We start from the raw sequence: 18,631 nt of genomic DNA, 5'->3' as shown, positions 1-18,631 counted from the left end.
ATGTTCTGGCCGAACCGAACTTTTGAAAAGTTCGATCATCCCTACTGGCCAGATCACCAGGTGAAAACAGAGGGAGAATCCTAAAAAACAATATGAATGCAGCCTCTACACCTAATGACCAGTAAGCTGCAATATTTTCGTGGTTTTGGGTTTAATACAGATTTAAGTGGCCCCTAAGATATCCAAAATTTGTTGTACATTCATACAATTGCAGGCTTAAGATGGAAATAAAAGTTACCAATACTGTATATTGAAGTATACCTAAAAGTAAATTCAGTAAATCAGTCCTTGCACGGTTTGCTTGAAGATAGCTCTAAAGTAATGGTACAATCATGATGTTAATATACAGTGGGTACGGAAAGTATTCAGACCCCCTTAAATTTTTCACTTTGTTATATTGCAGCCATTTGCTAAAATCATTTAAGTTCATTCTTCTTCCTCAGGAATGTACACATGGCACCCCATACTGACAGAAAAACACAGAATTGTTGACATTGTTGCAGATTTATTAAAAAAGAAAAACTGAAATATCACATGGTCCTAAGTATTCAGACCCTTTGCTCAGTATTTAGTAGAAGCCCCCTTTTGATCTAATACAGCCAGGAGTCTTTTTGGGAAGATGCAACAAGTCTTTCACACCTGGATTTGGGGATCCTCTGCCATTCCTCCTTGCAGATCCTCTCCAGTTCTGTCAGGTTGGATGGTAAACGCTGGTGGACAGCCATTTTTAGGTCTCTCCAGAGATGCTCAATTGGGTTAAAGTCAGGGCTCTGGCTGGGCCATTCAAGAACAGTCACGGAGTTGTTGTGAAGCCACTCCCTCATTATTTTAGCTGTGTGCTTAGGGTCATTGTCTTGTTGGAAGGTAAACCTTCGGCCCAGTCTGAGGTACAGAGCACTCTGGAGAAGGTTTTTGTCCAGGATATCCCTGTACTTGGCCGCATTCATCTTTCCCTCGATTGCAACCAGTCGTCCTGTCCCTGCAGCTGAAAAACACCCCCACAGCATGATGCTGCCACCACCATGCTTCACTGTTGGGACTGTATTGGACAGGTGATGAGCAGTGCCTGGTTTTCTCCACACATACCACTTAGAATTAAGGCCAAAAAGTTCTATTTTGGTCCCATCAGACCAGAGAATCTTATTTCTCACCATCTTGGAGTCCTTCAGGTGTTTTTTTTAGCAAACTCCATGCGGGCTTTCATGTGTCTTGCACTGAGGAGAGGCTTCCGTCGGGCCACTCTGCCATAAAGCCCCGACTGGTGGAGGGCTGCAGTGATGGTTGACTTTCTACAACTTTCTCCCATCTCCTGACTGCATCTCTGGAGCTCAGCCACAGTGATCTTTGGGTTCTTCTTTACCTCTCTCACCAAGGCTCTTCTCCCCCGATAGCTCAGTTTGGCCGGACGGCCAGCTCTAGGAAGGGTTCTGGTCATCCCAAACGTCTTCCATTTGAGTATTATAGAGGCCACTGTGCTCTTAGGAACCTTAAGTGCAGCAGAAATCTTTTTGTAACCTTGGCCAGATCTGTGCCTTGCCACAACTCTCTCTGAGCTCTTCAGGCAGTTCCTTTGACCTCATGATTCTCATTTGCTCTGACATGCATTGTGATCTGGAAGGTCTTATATAGACAGGTGTGTGGCTTTCCTAATCAAGTCTAATCAGTATAATCAAACACAGCTGGACTCAAATGAAGGTGTAGAACCATCTCAAGGATGATCAGAAGAAATGGAAAGCACCTGAGTTAAATATATGAGTGTCACAGCAAAGGGTCTGAATACTTAGGACCATGTGATATTTCAGTTTTTCTTTTTTAATAAATCTGCAACAATGTCAACAATTCTGTGTTTTTCCGTCAATATGGGGAGCTGTGTGTACATTCATGAGGAAGAAGAATGAACTTAAATGATTTTAGCAAATGGCTGCAATATAACAGAGTGAAAAATTTAAGGGGGTCTGAATACTTTCCATACCCACTGTATATGGTTGTCTTAAATTACCCCTTTTAGTGATAAAATGAACCAACCTTAATCCATGTTTTAACTCAAATTAACCAATTTGGACTTGGGGAGTTGGTTAACCACTTAAGCCCCGGGAGATTTTACCCCCTTCCTGACCAGGGCCTTTTTTGCGATTCGGGACTGCGTGACTTTAACGGACAATTGCGCGGTCATGCGACGCTGTACCTAAACAAATTTGGCGTCCTTTTTTCCCACAAACAGAGCTTTCTTTTGGTGGTATTTGATCACCTGTGCGATTTTTTTTTTTTTTTTTTTTTTTTTTGATCATGCACTATAAACAAAAAGAGCGTCAATTTTGCAAAAATAACAATATTATTCACATTTTTTATATGAAATTCCCCAAAAAAATGTAAAAATCAAATTTTTTTTAACATTTTCTGCCAATTTGTTTTATGCTACATATGTTTGGTAAAAAAAAATCGTAAAAAGCATATTTTGATTGGCTTGCCCAAAAGTTATCGCGTTTACGAACAAAGGGAAAGATTTTGTCATTTTTGTTTTTTTTTTTAAACGAGTAATGGCAGCGATCTGCGTTTTTTTTTTTTTTTGCGGGACTGCGACATTGTGGCGGACAGATCGGACCCTTGACTGACATTTTTGACACTTTTGGGGTTAACAGTGACATTACTGCAGTAATCAGTGCTATACATATGCACTGTTACTGTAAAAATGACACTGGCAGTGAAGGAGTTAACTGTATTGGAGAGGGAGGGGTTAAGTGTGTCCTAGGGGCATGTTTCTAACTGTGATGGGACATGGCTACTGGTGTAAGAACAGAGATCAACAGTCCTACATAGTAGAACCGTGTGATCTCCATTTTTACACAGAGGAGAATGACAGGCGGCTTGTTTACATTAGCCGCCTGCCTTTCTCCCTTCACGGTGAACGATCGCGAGTGACCGGCGGACATCGGGTCCGCCGGTCACACGCACTGACTTGTTAGGGAACGAGCCGGGGCGGGCGGGCGCGCGCCTCAGCGAGCGCGCGCTCGCCCGCTATTGGCTCACAAGTGAGTGACAGGCTAGCGACATACTGGTACGTCACTTTGTCTGGCCGGGGATGACCGCCGCAATATATGTACTTGCGGTGGTCGGCAAGTGGTTAAAAAGTTGTGCCTTGCTGACTAAACTGAAAAAGGAAGTTCTTGCACTTTTTATACCCAAATTGTCTTGGTCAAGCTTGGTGTGGTAATTCTGTTGAAGTATAGCGTTCGGTCAAAGAATGTCGCGTGGAATTTTATAAATGCCAAAAGATTGTGAAAATGCAGTAAGCTTTTTATCCTCCTTTCCTTTTGACTTTTCTGTGTACTATCCATAATGTTTTTCATATCACTTTTCCCAAATGTCTCCATAGCCACAAATAATAAAAAATGTCTTTAGTCTCCTAGGAATACCTACCAGTCTGCTATGGGTAAACAAGCTATGGGCGTCTATATTACCAATTTTCATGTTCGTATGGATACTTTAGCTCATGTGCTGTATTACCCTCAAAAGCCCTTGGTTACCACCAGATCAATGGAGTACCTGCGTTTCAGAGAGCTTCCCGCTGGTAAGCTTTTTTTTTTTTTTTTTTTTTTTTTTCGTTTTATCTTTGTTTTTCTTTAGGTGCTCATAGTATTTGGCTTTTCAACTTTAAAGCTGATCTCCAACTTTAGTTTCAGTTTAACTAGTTCGTTCAGACACATCTGTCTCAAACAAACCATTTCCCTCACTAATAAGTGCAGCTGCTGGGTTTGCAGCAGAAACTGTAGCTGAGGCTACATACAGTATACAGAACTGTACTGTGTACCAGTGTGAGACCAAACCTGTCTCACTCCTAGAACAAAACGGCATCCGCCTGAGCAGCTGTATTTTTAGTGCTCTGTGATATTGTTTCTGTAATGAGTCCATTTATTTTTTTTGTGCTATGTGCATTTATTTCTAATCACACATGCTCAGAAGAAATCCCCGTCCATTGTCCCACTCCATCACATGCCACACATTGCACTCACCATATTGCTTCTTTAACTACTTGCCTAACAAGCCAATTCTGACACTTCTCTCCTACATGTAAAAATCAGCAATTGTTTTTTGCTAGAAAATTACTTAGAAACCCCACACATTTATATATTTTTCTCAAGTCCCCTTCCAGGGCAGCATCTGACAGATGTCTCCTCTCACCTAAAACAGGAGAAACCTCATTCACCATTTTAAAAAGGCCTTCACCTACCTCAGTGCCTCAGTTCTTGTGTTTCCTCTGGACCAACAAAAGCTACAAGCAGTTTAATTTCTGCTAGGCCCTGTGCTAGTTTTTTTTGAACAACATTTTATTGAAGTTTGACAAAATACAGAGAAAAAAATCAGTGCGGTAAAGAAAAGTTGCAAACAGTATCATAAAACACAATGAGGCTGTAGCACATAGGTACAAATCGTCCGGAGATTTTCAAACTTCAAGTTTTACAATACACTAGTCGTAACCAAGGTATCTAAGAGCAGTTACCCAAACATGTATTGAGAGGGGATAAGGGGAGGAGGGGGGGGGGACAAATGCAATATCACGATAAATACCAATAAAGGGAGTTTGGCTGCTGTGAGTGGGGGCTGGGCTGTGGCATAGAGCTAAAAAGTGGGGTATCAAAGGTAAAAATAATAAGTGTTGCCTTATGAGTTTCCCCTGAGATATTGCTGAAAGACCACCAAATTTATGTCCACGTCATGGTCGCCATTTTGTTGCCTTTTGTTCTGTGTACCTGTGCATACCCCCCCCCCCCCAATTATTGTAGTAGCATGCACCCATACACACCTAGATCCAGAGAGATCTTTACACAAAAGAGGTAGTTCAATCAGCAATACACATTTATTGAAAGGGTTAAATTATATATATATATATATATATATATATATATATATATATATATATATATATATATATATATATATATATATATATACAAATTACACACTAAACAGTATTTACAACACATTGTTAGTACAGATCCCTTGACTTTCAATGTTATTTACAAATCACTCACAATATCCCTATTTACAATACCATGTACGTATTGAGCATGGAGTTAAGTTACCTTTTCACTTCAGGCATGGTGCCTGCAGTGTGTATTCAAACACTAAAGAGAAAAAGCATGTATACATTCTAAGTGTGAGAGGTATAGTCTATATTTACCATCCCCAGTATCTTCATCCTAGTCTGCTTGAAAGAAAGTGATCTCTCTCCTCACCTATATTAATATAGACCCATCTCGTCTTGCTCAGAGCCATTCTGATTGGTGTAGCAATCTTACCCTTCTTCCTTTGGGCGTATATTATTCAGGATTGGGAAAATTGCCCCATCCCCTATATTTAGCATAACTCAGCCTCTCGATAACCCTCCTCTCTGGGGGGGTGGGGGTTAATCATGCTAGGTCGTCTCCTGGGCCAAATTGTCCATCCTTGGACAGCCAACCACCTTCGTTACATATCTAAAGGGACAGTCTTTGAAGTAGAGGGCGAGATAAAGGAATGACCTGTCATGGAAGATTATCAATTATTTTCTGGCCCCGTAATGTCTGGGGAAAAGGAACATAATTACGGGGCTGTACTACAGTTTATCAGTGTAAATAGCAGACCCCTCCCAGGTAGCCCAGGCATGCATTTCAAACATACTTATCCGTTTGAAATCAATACTCAATATCTTGAAAAATAAATATTTACATCCATCTATTTACAATTATTATAGGAGATTTATTCATAACTCATCAGGCAAGACAGTAATAGAGATTACACATAAACTCATAAGGCAACAGTAGAAAACAACAAACAATCAACTAAACAGCTGGGGTGAGCAAATTCTGATCCAGGTTGATGTGGAGACTAGGGCGTTCCGATGGGGTCATCATTCAGAGCAAGTTGAGGCAACACCAGTCGGTCTGAGAGAGGTGGGGTGTTGGTGGAGCAATATGACTGCCATTTCCTGTTGAACAACCTGTGGCTAGGATGGGGACTGTGGTAAAGGTCGAGCAGATCAAACTTAAGCAGAGTATTGAGTTCAGTTCGGACCTCCTTGACCGTAGGAGGAGAGGCAGCAGTCCATTGTCGTAAAATGGCCCTTCTCGCTATCATGAGGCAGTTCATGAGCCAAGGTTTGTGAAAAAGGAGGGATTTCCTGGCGGGTATCGGCAAATGAGCATAAATGCCGTCCATGTGGCCGAAGAGCAAGGCGTAAGCGTCTTTAGGCAGGGGCACGCCTAATGTAGCAGTGGTGAAAGAGAGAACTTTGTCCCAGAAGCGTGAGATGAGCGTACAAGACCAGAGTTTGTGGAGCAGCGTAGGTAAGTGATCTCCGCAAAGGGTGCATACTCTGTGGGACGGGTCGGCCGACCACCTTAGGCAAGGGGAGTAGGCTCCATGTATGATTTTGAATTGCTGTTCCCTCCAAAACTCGTTGTGAACATAGAGGCGTGTGGGAGGGGGGTGTATAGGTGGGAAATCCTACGCCTGCCCTGCGAAACCCAGGAGTCAAACAGAGTATGCTTGAAGCGTTTCGACTTTTCAGAACATATGGAATTGACAAATCTTCTACATTGCTGTACATACAAATGATGGGATACAGGAATACCATATTGGGCGTTGAGCTCTTTAACTGGTTTCGGGAAACCCGTGATGGGGTCAAACAAGTGAGAGAACATGGTCAGACCCTTAGAGGCCCAATGTGAGAAGGGGTTTTGCTGCTGTGCCTAGGGCAACAGAGGATGGTTACAAATAGGCAGAAAAGGAGATAGCCTTTGAGGGGCCCCCAATTTCTTGTGGATTTCCTTCCATGCCAGGACAGTATCCCTAATCAGAACATTGTGTCTCAGGGGCAGGGGGAGGTCTCTGTGCCCACAGTGCAGCAGCGCCACCAGGTCATGTAGTTCGACCATGCAGGATTCCAGAGCAAATTTGGTATATCTGGAATCCATGGCGATCCAATCTAAAGCACCCCGGATTAGGCAAGACAGGTTGTACAAACGTATATCAGGGAGGCCGACACCCCCATCTCTAGTGGGCAGATACAATTTGGAAGCAGCTATACGTGGCCTACGGCCCTTCCAAAGAAACTTAGCAACAGCCCTATTAAGTCTAGAGACATCGGTATGCTTCAGAAGGAGGGGTATAGTTTGGAGGGGGTATAGCAGTTTAGAGAAACTCATCATCTTGAACAGGTGACATCGACCTAGAAACGAGATGGGGAGTTTCTGCCAGGATTGGAGTTCAGCTACAATTTTATCGATAGTGGGTGACAAGTTCAGATGATAAAACGAGGATGGATGTTTACCCATTTTGATTCCCAGATGAGTAATGGAGGAGTGTACGACTTTTAGCGAAGAACTGGAAGCCCAGGGGGGATGATAGACAGAGTGAAGGGGGAGCATTGTAATTGATGCGTAACCCTGAACAAAGGCGGAAACTGGCAAAAAGGTCTTGAATCACTGGAAGGTCATGCCGGGGGTCCGCAGTGAATATCAGGACGTCATCAGCGATAAGCGCTGTGCGCAGGTCCCTATTAACCACCGGGATCCCGTGCAAGAGTGGATGGTTGGTAATGAGTCTAGACGGGTTCCACTGCGATGTTGAACAATAGGGGGGGACAGGGGACAGACCTGTCTCGTGCCCTTGTGCAGTCTAAAAGAGGCTGAGGCGTGACCCACTACCACCACTTGAGCAGTAGGTTTGGAGTACTTAGCCCCGATTAAATGAGAGAAAGGATGCTTTTTCTGCGTCGAGTGTAATGATGGCGGAGTCGGCGGCTGGATTGGCCCTCGCGTATTCCAAGGCCACAATGACCTTTCTAATGTTGGAGGTAGCGGATCTGCCTTGGATGAAACCCGCCTGAGCGGGGTGTATGAGAAAGGGGAGGATAGAGGCGAAATGATTTGCAACTATCTTGGAGAGGATTTTAGCATATAGGTTCAGCAGTGAAATGGGGTGGTACGACCCTGGATTGGTGGGATCCTTGCCCTTCTTATAAATAAGCTTTATGTGCGCTTGAAAACCAGTGGGTAGATATGGGCCGCCAGAGTGTATGAGGTTGTAGAGGTCTAAAAGGGTAGGAGCTACTGTGTCAACGGCTAATTTGTAAAAGTCGGAGGTATACCTTTCTGGGCTAGGGGCTTTTCTTGGGGCCAGGGCTTTAACGGTACTAACTATTTCACCCAGCGTGATTGGCACATTGAGAAGAGACAATTGGTCGTTAGATATAGTTGGCGAGTGAGACTGAGGCTAGGAGAGAGTTAGCCTCTGCCTCGTCAATGGGATCAGGCCCTGTTGTGATTTTGTAGTAATCAAATACGTCAGTAATGCCTTGGGGAGAGTCAACAGGGTTACCCTGGGCGTCAGTCAGAGTCGTAATATGAGTTGGTGTATAGGGACGTTTGCAGAGGGAAGCCAGCAGTTTACCAGGCTTATTACCAAATTTATGAAATTTCCATTCCTGTCGAGATGCGTGGATATTCTCCTGCGCCGCAGACCATTTGTCAAAGGCCAACTTAGCACCATGCCAACGACCTCTATGTTCTGGAGTATTAGAGAGATTGAGGAGCCTTTGTGCCTCTCTGAGAGACTCGCTGGCTTCCGTTTAGGCTTTAGCAATTTTTTTCTTGTGGGCTGAGGCGTAGGAGATAAGCCGGCCCCGCTGTACAGCCTTGCCCGTCTCCCAAAGTAGTGTGGGAGAGCAGTCGGGGGTTGAGTTGAGTTGGAGAAACTCGGTCCAGGAGTCTACTATGAGTTTGCGGGCTCCCGGGTCTCTAGCTAGGTAAGAGGGTAATCTCCAGAAACCTTTATGGGGAGATGATAGAGAAAAGTAGAGGTCTATGGAAGTGGGAGCATGGTCCGAAACCGCAATTTCGTGTATACTGGGATGTTAGGTGAACGAGAGTAGGTTGTCATTTGGGAAGATGTAGTCAATTCTAGTGAGGGTGTTGTGTGGATGAGAGAAGAAGGTGTATTCGCGGGCCGAGGGGTGTGCGAGTCGCCAAGCATCTGTAAGGTGTAAACCATCAATGACAGTCTGGAGCGGGGAGGTAGCTTTAGGAGAAGATGACATAGAGCGAGCTCTGCTCCCTGACCTGTCTTCACTGTCAACCAGTAATGTGTTGAAATCGCCCGCCACCAGGAGGGGGAGGTGTACATGGTGAGATAACCTGGCCGTGAGTGCTTGGAAGAATGACTACATGGGGGAATTAGGAGCATAGGCGGCAGCCAGTACCCAGGTGCGAGAAGCCATATTTAGTTGTACTATGAGAATGCGTCCCTCTCCATCCGCCATCATCAGGAGTAGGCATGATACAAGTGTCTAAAGAAAATATACATAATGAGTAACAATGAAATACAGTAAACGGTAAGCCTCACACATATAAGAGAGGCTGTCTGCGATCCTTTCTGGAGCCCCTCACTCTGTACATCACTACATTACCTGACCTGCCTGATGCACGCAGGCCTCACTCCCTCAGTTCCCGGTTGAGACTTAGTCCCGGACGGTACGCTACCTCATTGTAAGCTATACCTCTCTTATATGTGTGAGGCTTACCGTTTACTGTATTTCATTGTTACTCATTATGTATATTTTCTTTAGACACTTGTATCATGCCTACTCCCGATGAAGTGAAATTTTTCACGAAACGCGATGAGTTCAACACAGGCAATTGTATCAATTACAAGTTACCATTACATCATGTTTCTAGGACCCTATTCAAACTCTAATTATTTTTTGTATGATACCAGGAGATTATCGCAATATTATGTATATATTTTCTGTCTCAGACCATGTATGTCCATTTATGTTTCATGTATATCCCATTACCATGGGTTACATGGTTTTATTGAACATTCTGGTTTTACCAACATTTGGTCCTTTGACTGTTAATAAACTGATGATCTTATTATTACCTTTCTGGTCTCTCTCTTACCATACATTCACGTTTACCTTGTGGCTGGTCACACCTCATATAAAGTCCCAATTTTGCCTTTGTGCTTTTTTGTTTCCTGCAGACCAAGGTTGATCAGCACCTGGCGCTGACCATGATTAAAGGCCAATTGTCGGCCTTGGCTAGTCTTTTTCAGCGCCCTTTGACATCTAATTCCTTGATTCGCACCTTTATTCAGGGGGTGCATCATCTGGCTCCCCCAAGGAAGGCTCCCTTACATCCCTTGGACCTGAATCTGGTTCTGTCCATTTTACAATGACCTCCCTTTGAGAACATCAGAGAGATCCCTCTGTGTTGTCACAGAAAGTTGCATTTCTAGTGGCGATCACATCTGCTCGCAGAGTGTCTGAGTTGGCTTTGTCTTGCCGCTCCCCCTGGTTGTTCATAGGGATAAAGTGGTCCTGCGACCAAATCAGTCTTTTCTTCCTAAGGTCATTTCAGCCTTCCACCTCAATGAGGATATTGTGTTGCCTTCGCTTTATGCGAAGCCTAAGCATCCAAAGGAATTTGCCTTGCATTCCTTGGACGTGGTCCGGGCGATCAAGGTTTACCTTTCCGCCACGGACTCTTTCCGGAAGTCGGATTGTCTGTTTGTCCTTCCTGAAGGACCTCTGAAGGGTACAGCAGGGTCTGCGGCAACCATTTACAAATGGATCAGACAGACGGTTGTGCAGGCCTATATGATTAAGGGTCGGGTTCCTCCCTTCCCTGTTAAGGCAGACTCTACTAGAGCGGTTAGTGCGTCTTGGGCTTTTCGCCACCAGCCGTCGGTGGCTCAGGTGTGCAAAGTGGCGACCTGGCCGTCTGTACACACCTTTTCTAAGTTTTACAAACTTGATGTGTTGGCATCCTCGGATGCTTCTTTTGACCGCAAGGTTTTGAGTGCGGCAGTGGTTTAAAGAGACATGCTTTTTTTTTTTTTTAAGGTCTCTTAGTCATGGGGTTTATTTCATTTTTTTCCTGGGTTAGCTGCTGTTGAGCTTTACTTACCCCACTGGTTCAGTTCAGTTTTTTCTCTGACCTGGGTGTTGAGTTGCCTATTTTAAGGTTAGGTCTTCCCACCCCTCACATCTATACTGCTTTGGGACGTCCCAATCGTGAAGACTGTATGAATGGGCGGCGACTGTCAGAGGACGTAAGAGGAAATAGAATTTCTCTATCGCTCATTGACAGACGTAGTCTTCTTGATTCTCAAGAGCTGGGTTATGTTGTCTCCGCAGGAGTAGGACTAGGCAGAAAGACAAAACGTTCTGGCTCCACCTTAGGGGCAGTCCCTGAGGGTATATCCTCCCTCTCTCTGCTACAGGGAATCAGTTTTTTTCTGTCTAGTCAGGAGTAAGGACCTAAGTTCCTTGCTGGGATCTTTTGGTCCTGGCAAGACTTTTTTCTTTAAGAAAAAGACATTTTTTAGGTAGTTTTTCTCCAGTGTTTTTTCCTGTGAGATCTTCAAGCAAAAATGCCGGACTGGGCGACACTTGTGGTCACCCCAGCCGGCCTACGAGCGCGCGCAGACCATGGCATTGCGCTTGGTCGGCCGCGACACATTCAAGTAAGTATGCGGGGCCGGGCGACGGGCTGGATGTTGAGATCCAGTGGTCACCCCGGTTTCTGCCTACGAGCGCGTGCAGACCAGAGCTCCACGCTGGGTCGGCCGCGACGGTGTCCCAGTGCAGGGACTGACCTTGCGAGTTAAAAGTCTCGCTTGGACGCCAGGAACCAGAGAGTCGAGGCGTCCGGAGTGGTCCACAAACCCCCACCCCGGTGGAGAGGGTATTGTGAAGAGAGGGTGCCTGTGGGTTCGGTATGGTGAGTAAACGTTCCCTTTTTTTCCTCGATATGAGGCAGTATGTATTATGGGCCCCTCCATATATGGTCAGTATATATCTGATACTTACAAGTCCCCCTTGTAATACAGCATGTGTTTGTGGGAAGTGGACTTGGTTTAAGAGCTAACACTCTACCCAGCAGACTGTAACATTACAGCAGACATAGGAGGTATAATCCTACCTTATGTGTAGTGTATCTCCTGTAGATCCATATATCGCCTCTTAGCAGAGATGCAGGTGGATGTGCTGGGAAAACGATTTCGGCGGTCCGCCGCCATTTTGCCGTAGACCAAATGCATGTATGTCCTCAGGTCACGCTGGCCGCCATGTTTTTGGAGTCTTATGTCTCTTCTATGGGGGCGGCCATGTTTTGTGAGCCCAGCTACCTCGTGGAGAGCTGGGAACGCCGGAAGGCGTACACAGGGGGCGGAGCCACGTCCTTCTACCTGGGAAAAAGCAACAGCTCCTTCCAGTCTGTAAAAGACAGACGCTGACTGCAGTTGGTTGGAAACTGCACTACATCGGTTGGTGAGCCTTGGGGGTCCCTCTCTCTCTCTGTGGGATCGAGAAGCAGGTACTCTGAGGGGCGCTATTGCGCTAGGGGGAGACACACAAAAAAAAAAAAAAAAAAAGAAAAAGTTTTTTTGTTTTGCTGGCAAAGGTGTCCTGAATTAACATGGACCCTGCCACTCATGTATCTCCTCCGGATCCCCTCGAGGGGTCTGCGGGATCCTCCAGCACCCCATTGACAATTGAATCATTGTCAGCTATTATGGAAACTTTTGTGTCCCGGGTGGAAGTGGCTTGTCAGGGACAGGGCGCAAGAAAGCGACCCCCGCCTAACCCCATATTATCTGAAACCTCGGATTCAGACTCTGAGCCCATTTCTGCAGTTGCAGGTACTTCATCTGGGATTGGTGTCTCGGGTCCTGTCTCTTCAGACAGTGAGGAGGATGTTTCGGCATCCGCCATAGCCCGAGAGGAAGCGTTGGTAAACGCACTCATTGTATCTGTTCAAGAGACCTTAAGGTTACAGGGTATTCCTTCGGAAATAGCTGAAACTGAAATCCCTTTTGGGACTAAAAAACACATCAAAGTGGCGAAGGTTTTTCCATTGCCCAAATGTTTTGGCAATCCAATCGAAGAAGAATGGCGTCTGCCAAAACGCACTTTTACTATTTCTAAACGCATTGACAGGCGTTATCCGTTTGAGGAAACCCTTATTAAGAAATGGACAGAACCACCTGTGGTGGATTCACCAATTGCTAGATTGAATAAAGCCACGGTTATTCCTTTAGAAGACGCTCCGTCTTTTAAAGATCCAGTGGATCGCAAGATAGAAGCTATGTCTCGCACCATGTTTTCCTTGATTGGATCAGCTTTCAGACCTATAATAGCTATTGGTCTGGTTTCGCAGGCTGTAACTGAATGGACCAAGTGGTTACGCCGGGACTTAGAAGAGGTCCCTCAGGCGGTATCAGATTTGTTGGAACAAATGATACAGGGGTTACAGTTTGTGTGTGATGCGGCGTTAGACGCCACTCCATTATTGGCGCGAGCATCAGTCTCAGCAGTGGTTCTCAGGCGTACACTGTGGCTAAAAGGTTGGTTAGCCGACCAAGGTTCCAAAAAAGCATTGGCTAATATCCCCTTTTCAGGAGAGCGTCTATTTGGAGCCAACTTAGATGAGATCATTAAAGATCTCACGGGTGGAAAGAGCACCTTTTTACCGCAAAATTTTAAAGGTAGAGGAACTCGTCAAAGACGAGGGCCTTCTTTTTCTGCTCACAAGAGGTTTTTTCGTCCCGCGGGTGAAAAAACTAAGTCCTCCAAAGCTCCTGCAGGAGGCGTCAGGGGTCGTTGGTCGGGCAAGCAAAAGCCCGCCCCCTCCAGACCTGAAGATAAACCATCCAAAGCCTGAAGGTGCGCCCCCACCCATAACTGGGGTGGGGGGACGTATTCGCCGGATCCATGGCTTTCCAGAATCCCGGACAAATGGGTTTGCGAAGTCATAAGGTCAGGGTACAAGATCGAGTTTCGATCTCTCCCACCGGCGCGATTCTTCCCTTCCAATATCCGACTATCCTCAGATCGTTTAGAAGATCTGCGGAGAGCAGTCACAGATTTACTACAACAAGGAGTGGTAGTCCACGTTCCTTGGACAGAACGGTTTCAAGGGTTTTATTCAAACCTATTTACAATACCCAGGAAAGAGGGCAAAGTGCGTCCAATTCTGGACTTAAGAGCACTCAATTCTTTTGTCAACATAAGAAGATTCAGAATGGAGTCCATTCGCACAGTAGCAGCCTTCCTGCATCCAGGGGATGTCCTAGCGTCCATAGACATCAAGGACGCCTATCTTCACATTCCCATTTTCGCAGGACATCAGCGGTTTCTACGCTTTTCCGTAGAAGAGAACCACTATCAGTTTGTGGCGTTACCTTTCGGTCTCGCCACGGCTCCGCAGGTCTTCACAAAGGTGTTGGCCCCAATGTTGGCACTTCTGCGCCAAAGAGGCATATCGATCCTTGGTTACCTAGACGATCTTCTGCTTCATGCAGAGTCTCCTCAGACCTTGCTACAAAACATAGAAATTACTATGATTTCTTTACAGGAATTCGGGTGGCTGGTGAACCAGCAAAAGTCATTTCTGGTTCCCACCCAGAGGCTCGAATATCTGGGTCTAATTTTAGACACAGTCAAGACAAGAGTTTTTCTTCCGGTAGGGAAACTCCGAAAGATTCAATCAGCAGTCCAGTTGTTACTGTCCAACAGCTGGTCTTCCCTTCGGACTTGCATGAGGGTTCTGGGGTTGATGGTGGCTTCGTTCGAAGCAGTCCCATTTGCCCAGTCCCATACCCGAATTCTTCAGCAAGAGATTCTTCTCAGATGGAATCGGAATCCGGAATCCCTGGACAATCAGATCCGATTGAGCAAACAGACCAGAGAGTCTCTGGTCTGGTGGCTTCGGTCTCCAATGCTCAGCCAGGGAAAGTCATTTTTGCCAATATATTGGACGATAGTGACCACGGATGCCAGTCTATCCGGATGGGGAGGAATTCTCGGTCAGTTATCTGTCCAGGGACTTTGGTCCCCGGAAGAATCCAGGTTACCGATAAATGTATTGGAACTGAGAGCGATCAGACTTTGTCTGATTCACTGGACCGAGCAGCTCCAGGGCAGCCCGGTTCGGATCCAGTCGGACAATGCCACGGCCGTGGCTTATGTCAATCACCAGGGGGGCACCAAGAGTGTCCGAGCGGCCAAAGAAGTGGCTTGCATTCTTCGCTGGGCGGAACTATTTGTTCCAGCAATCTCTGCGGTGTTCATTCCGGGGGTGGAGAATTGGCAGGCAGATTATCTCAGCCGTCAGACTCTGGATCAGGGGGAATGGTCCCTCCATCCAGACGTTTTCCACCAGTTGTGCCTACGGTGGGGCACCCCGGATGTGGATCTGTTGGCATCACGATTCAACAGGAAAGTTCAGAGATTCGTGGCTCGCTCCCGCGATCCTCTAGCAGAAACCGCAGACGCACTGATCGCCCCGTGGGGGCAATACCAGCTAATGTATGCCTTCCCTCCTCTCGCGTTACTGCTAAGACTTCTTCGCAGGATAGAGGAGGAAGGAATTCCAGTAATTCTGGTAGCTCCGGACTGGCCTCGTCGAGCTTGGTACGCCGACATGGTCAGACTGGTGGCGGACGTCCTGTGGAGACTTCCTCTCAGGGAGGATCTACTGTCTCAGGGACCGATCTTCCATCCTGCTTTACGATCGCTGGCTTTAACGGCCTGGCTATTGAGACCCAGGTGCTGAAGGACAAAGGTTTGTCAGCTTCAGTTATTCCTACTCTAGTTGAAGCAAGGAAAGCGACTTCCAGAAAGATTTATCATCGCACATGGAAGTCCTACATTGCATGGTGTGAACCTTTGGGGTTCCGTCCTCGGTCTTATTCGATTAGTCGAATATTGGCTTTTCTGCAACAAGGGGTTGAGCAGAAACTGGCCTTGAGTACTATCAAGGGTCAGGTCTCAGCATTAGCCATCTTCTTTCAGAAGCCTTTGGCTACTCATTCCTTGGTGCGGAATTTCATCCAGGGGGTGCGACATCTGGCTCCGCCAGTGCACGCGCCGTTACCCCCCTGGGATCTTAATTTAGTGTTGTCGGTTCTTCAGAAACCTCCCTTTGAAGATATTAGGGAGATTCCTCTACCTACGTTGTCCCAGAAGGTGGCCTTCTTGGTGGCTATTACTTCTGCACGCAGGGTGTCAGAACTGGCCGCATTATCTTGTCGTTCACCATATCTGGTGGTTCATAGAGATAAGGTGGTTCTTCGTCCGAATCCATCCTTCCTACCAAAAGTGGTTTCAGAATTTCATCTGAATGAAGAAATTGTATTACCTTCCCTGTGTCCTAAGCCCAGTCATCCTCGGGAGTTTGCTTTACACTGCTTGGATGTGGTCCGGGCGATCAGGGTATACTTGAAAACGACAGACTCGTTTCGCAAGACGGATTCACTTTTTGTGATCCCAGATGGACCCAAAAAGGGGTTGCCTGCATCTGCCGCGACCATTTCCAGATGGATCAGACAGACGGTAGTACAGGCTTATTCTATTAAGGGTCGGGAGCCCCCGTTCCCTGTTAAGGCGCACTCCACTCGGGCACTTAGTGCGTCATGGGCCTTTCGCCATCAGGCGTCAGTGGTCCAGGTGTGCAAGGCGGCTACCTGGTCGTCGGTGCATACCTTTACTAAACATTATAAAGTTGATGTAATGGCATCGTCTGATGCCTCGTTTGGCCGCAAGGTTTTGCAGGCCGCAATTTGAGGAGACCAGTGGTCTACCTCGAGGGTTTTTTCCGTTGGAAAATTTTTCTTTAGTCTCATTCTTTGTTTATAATGAGCCTTTAAAACTTCTAGTTTGGCACCGGTTGGGCCTTCTAGATTGGATTTGATTTTGTCAATCCCACCCCTCATTTTGTGGCACTGCTTCTGGATGTCCCAGCTCTTGAGAATCAAGAAGACTACGTCTGTCAATGAGCGATAGAGAAAAATGGATTTTTGTAAGATCTTACCGCAAAATCCTTTTCTCTTAAGCTCATTGACAGACGTGGGTACCCGCCCCTCTATCATTGAGTTGGGTTGGGTTAAATTCTCTGTACTGCTTTAAAACAGAACTGATTCCCTGTAGCAGAGAGAGGGAGGATATACCCTCAGGGACTGCCCCTAAGGTGGAGCCAGAACGTTTTGTCTTTCTGCCTAGTCCTACTCCTGCGGAGACAACATAACCCAGCTCTTGAGAATCAAGAAGACTACGTCTGTCAATGAGCTTAAGAGAAAAGGATTTTACGGTAAGATCTTACAAAAATCCATTTTTTTGTAAAATCGTACCGTAAAATTCTTTTTTCTGAGTCCTCTGACAGTCGCCGCCCCTCTCTTTGGGGTTGACAGTTTTTCATGGACTGCTTGCTACATAACTGGATTAGAGTGGTACTGGCTGGAGGATATAGGCCAGAGGCCATAGACACACCCACAGGGGTGTGTCTGTATTTTAATGTTTGTATTATCAAAATTACTGCCTAGCTTGCTCCTGCGGAGAAGGTGAATACCCAATCCTGAAGACTGTATGAATGGGCGTAGCCATAGTCAGTCTCAGAATCTCCTTTTGTTGGACTGTATTTACACCAGCAAATGTTTTCATTAGGTGTGTCCTCTTACTATGCTGATTAATTGGATCAGCTCATGTTTCTTTATCTGAAATGCAGCACTCTGAAGGGCGATCCACACCTAAAGAGCGATCCACACCTGCAATATTGAATCAGATTTTTTGAAATGTGATACTTACTGTGGTTTTCAGATTTATTCCAAGTCATACAATAATGCTAACTTTCACATTGCTATTGTGTTTCACAGCATAGCGGGAGTTTGGATATTTCCTTATTTTACAGCTGTGAGTGACATATCCCCTGTATTCATTCACCTGCACTGTCATCGGGATGTTCTTTTAATCATGTTAATGTCATGTCTTGTGATTTGTGTTTGCAGATATGTGTGACCATATGTTGTTACCAATTTTTGAATATCACACCGCGTGGGTATCGCCTTATCTTGTGAATGGTTACTCCCATTCCATTTTGTTTTTGAAAAATATGTACTCTTGACATGACTGTGCCAAACAATGGAGTGGCAAGTAATGTATTGTCCAATATCACTTCTGCAGGGGTTTCCCCACCATTCCCTGAAGTATTAGGCCCAGAAATTTCCAAATGTCCTCTTTGGTCACTGGTTCCCACTTGAAAACTTTTGAGGCTGAATAGCTCTGAATTGTTGCTCTTTGTACTGGTTTGTCTCAGTAACTATTTTTTCAATAACCTCATTGGTCAGAAATAATTGTAAGTATGCCAAGGGGTTGTCGTGTTCAACGTCTACTTTCATACCAGGTGCTCCAGTAAATGGGAATCTTGGGAGCACTGCCTGATCTGTACCGCAGTCAATAGAGCACCAAGTTCTCACATCGCTGAGCTCAGTCATAGAATCGCCCCGGTCATCACTTTCACTGTCTGACGAATTTCCCCACTAATCACTATCGCACATTTCTTCAAGTAATTCCAATTCATGTTCACTGTTTTTTGCTGGTCTAAAACTGCTTTTGACCTAAAGGATCGCTTTTAGAACACCATGGACGTTCTCAAGTTTCCAGGCAGAAAGAACACTAAATGCGCAGGCAGGGCACTGGACAAATCACTAGAGACAAAACTGAGATGAAATGGTTTCACACAGTAATGTAATCATGACAGATTACAATGTATCACAATGTGTATGTGTTTTCTTTAGTTATTTTTTTTTAATTCCC

At 45.7% G+C, this 18,631-nt stretch overlaps 1 protein-coding gene across 2 annotated transcripts in view; it reads left to right on the top strand.

The window, feature by feature from the left end:
- POLR2B (RNA polymerase II subunit B) overlaps positions 1-18,631 on the top strand; it is an 837,536-nt gene that overhangs the window by 496,709 nt on the left and 322,196 nt on the right. For both annotated transcript variants that reach the window (XM_082254374.1, XM_082254373.1), the window contains one exon: positions 3,400-3,568. In XM_082254374.1, the coding sequence (XP_082110500.1) occupies positions 3,400-3,568 (169 nt within the window). The remainder of the gene's footprint in view (positions 1-3,399; positions 3,569-18,631) is intronic.

Source organism: Pelophylax lessonae (genome assembly GCF_965119305.1).
Source record: "Pelophylax lessonae genome assembly, chromosome: 1".
Taxonomy (NCBI): Eukaryota; Metazoa; Chordata; class Amphibia; order Anura; family Ranidae; genus Pelophylax; species Pelophylax lessonae.
The sequence above is the reverse complement of the archived record's forward strand: the minus strand, read 5'-3'. Positions and strand labels throughout refer to the sequence as shown.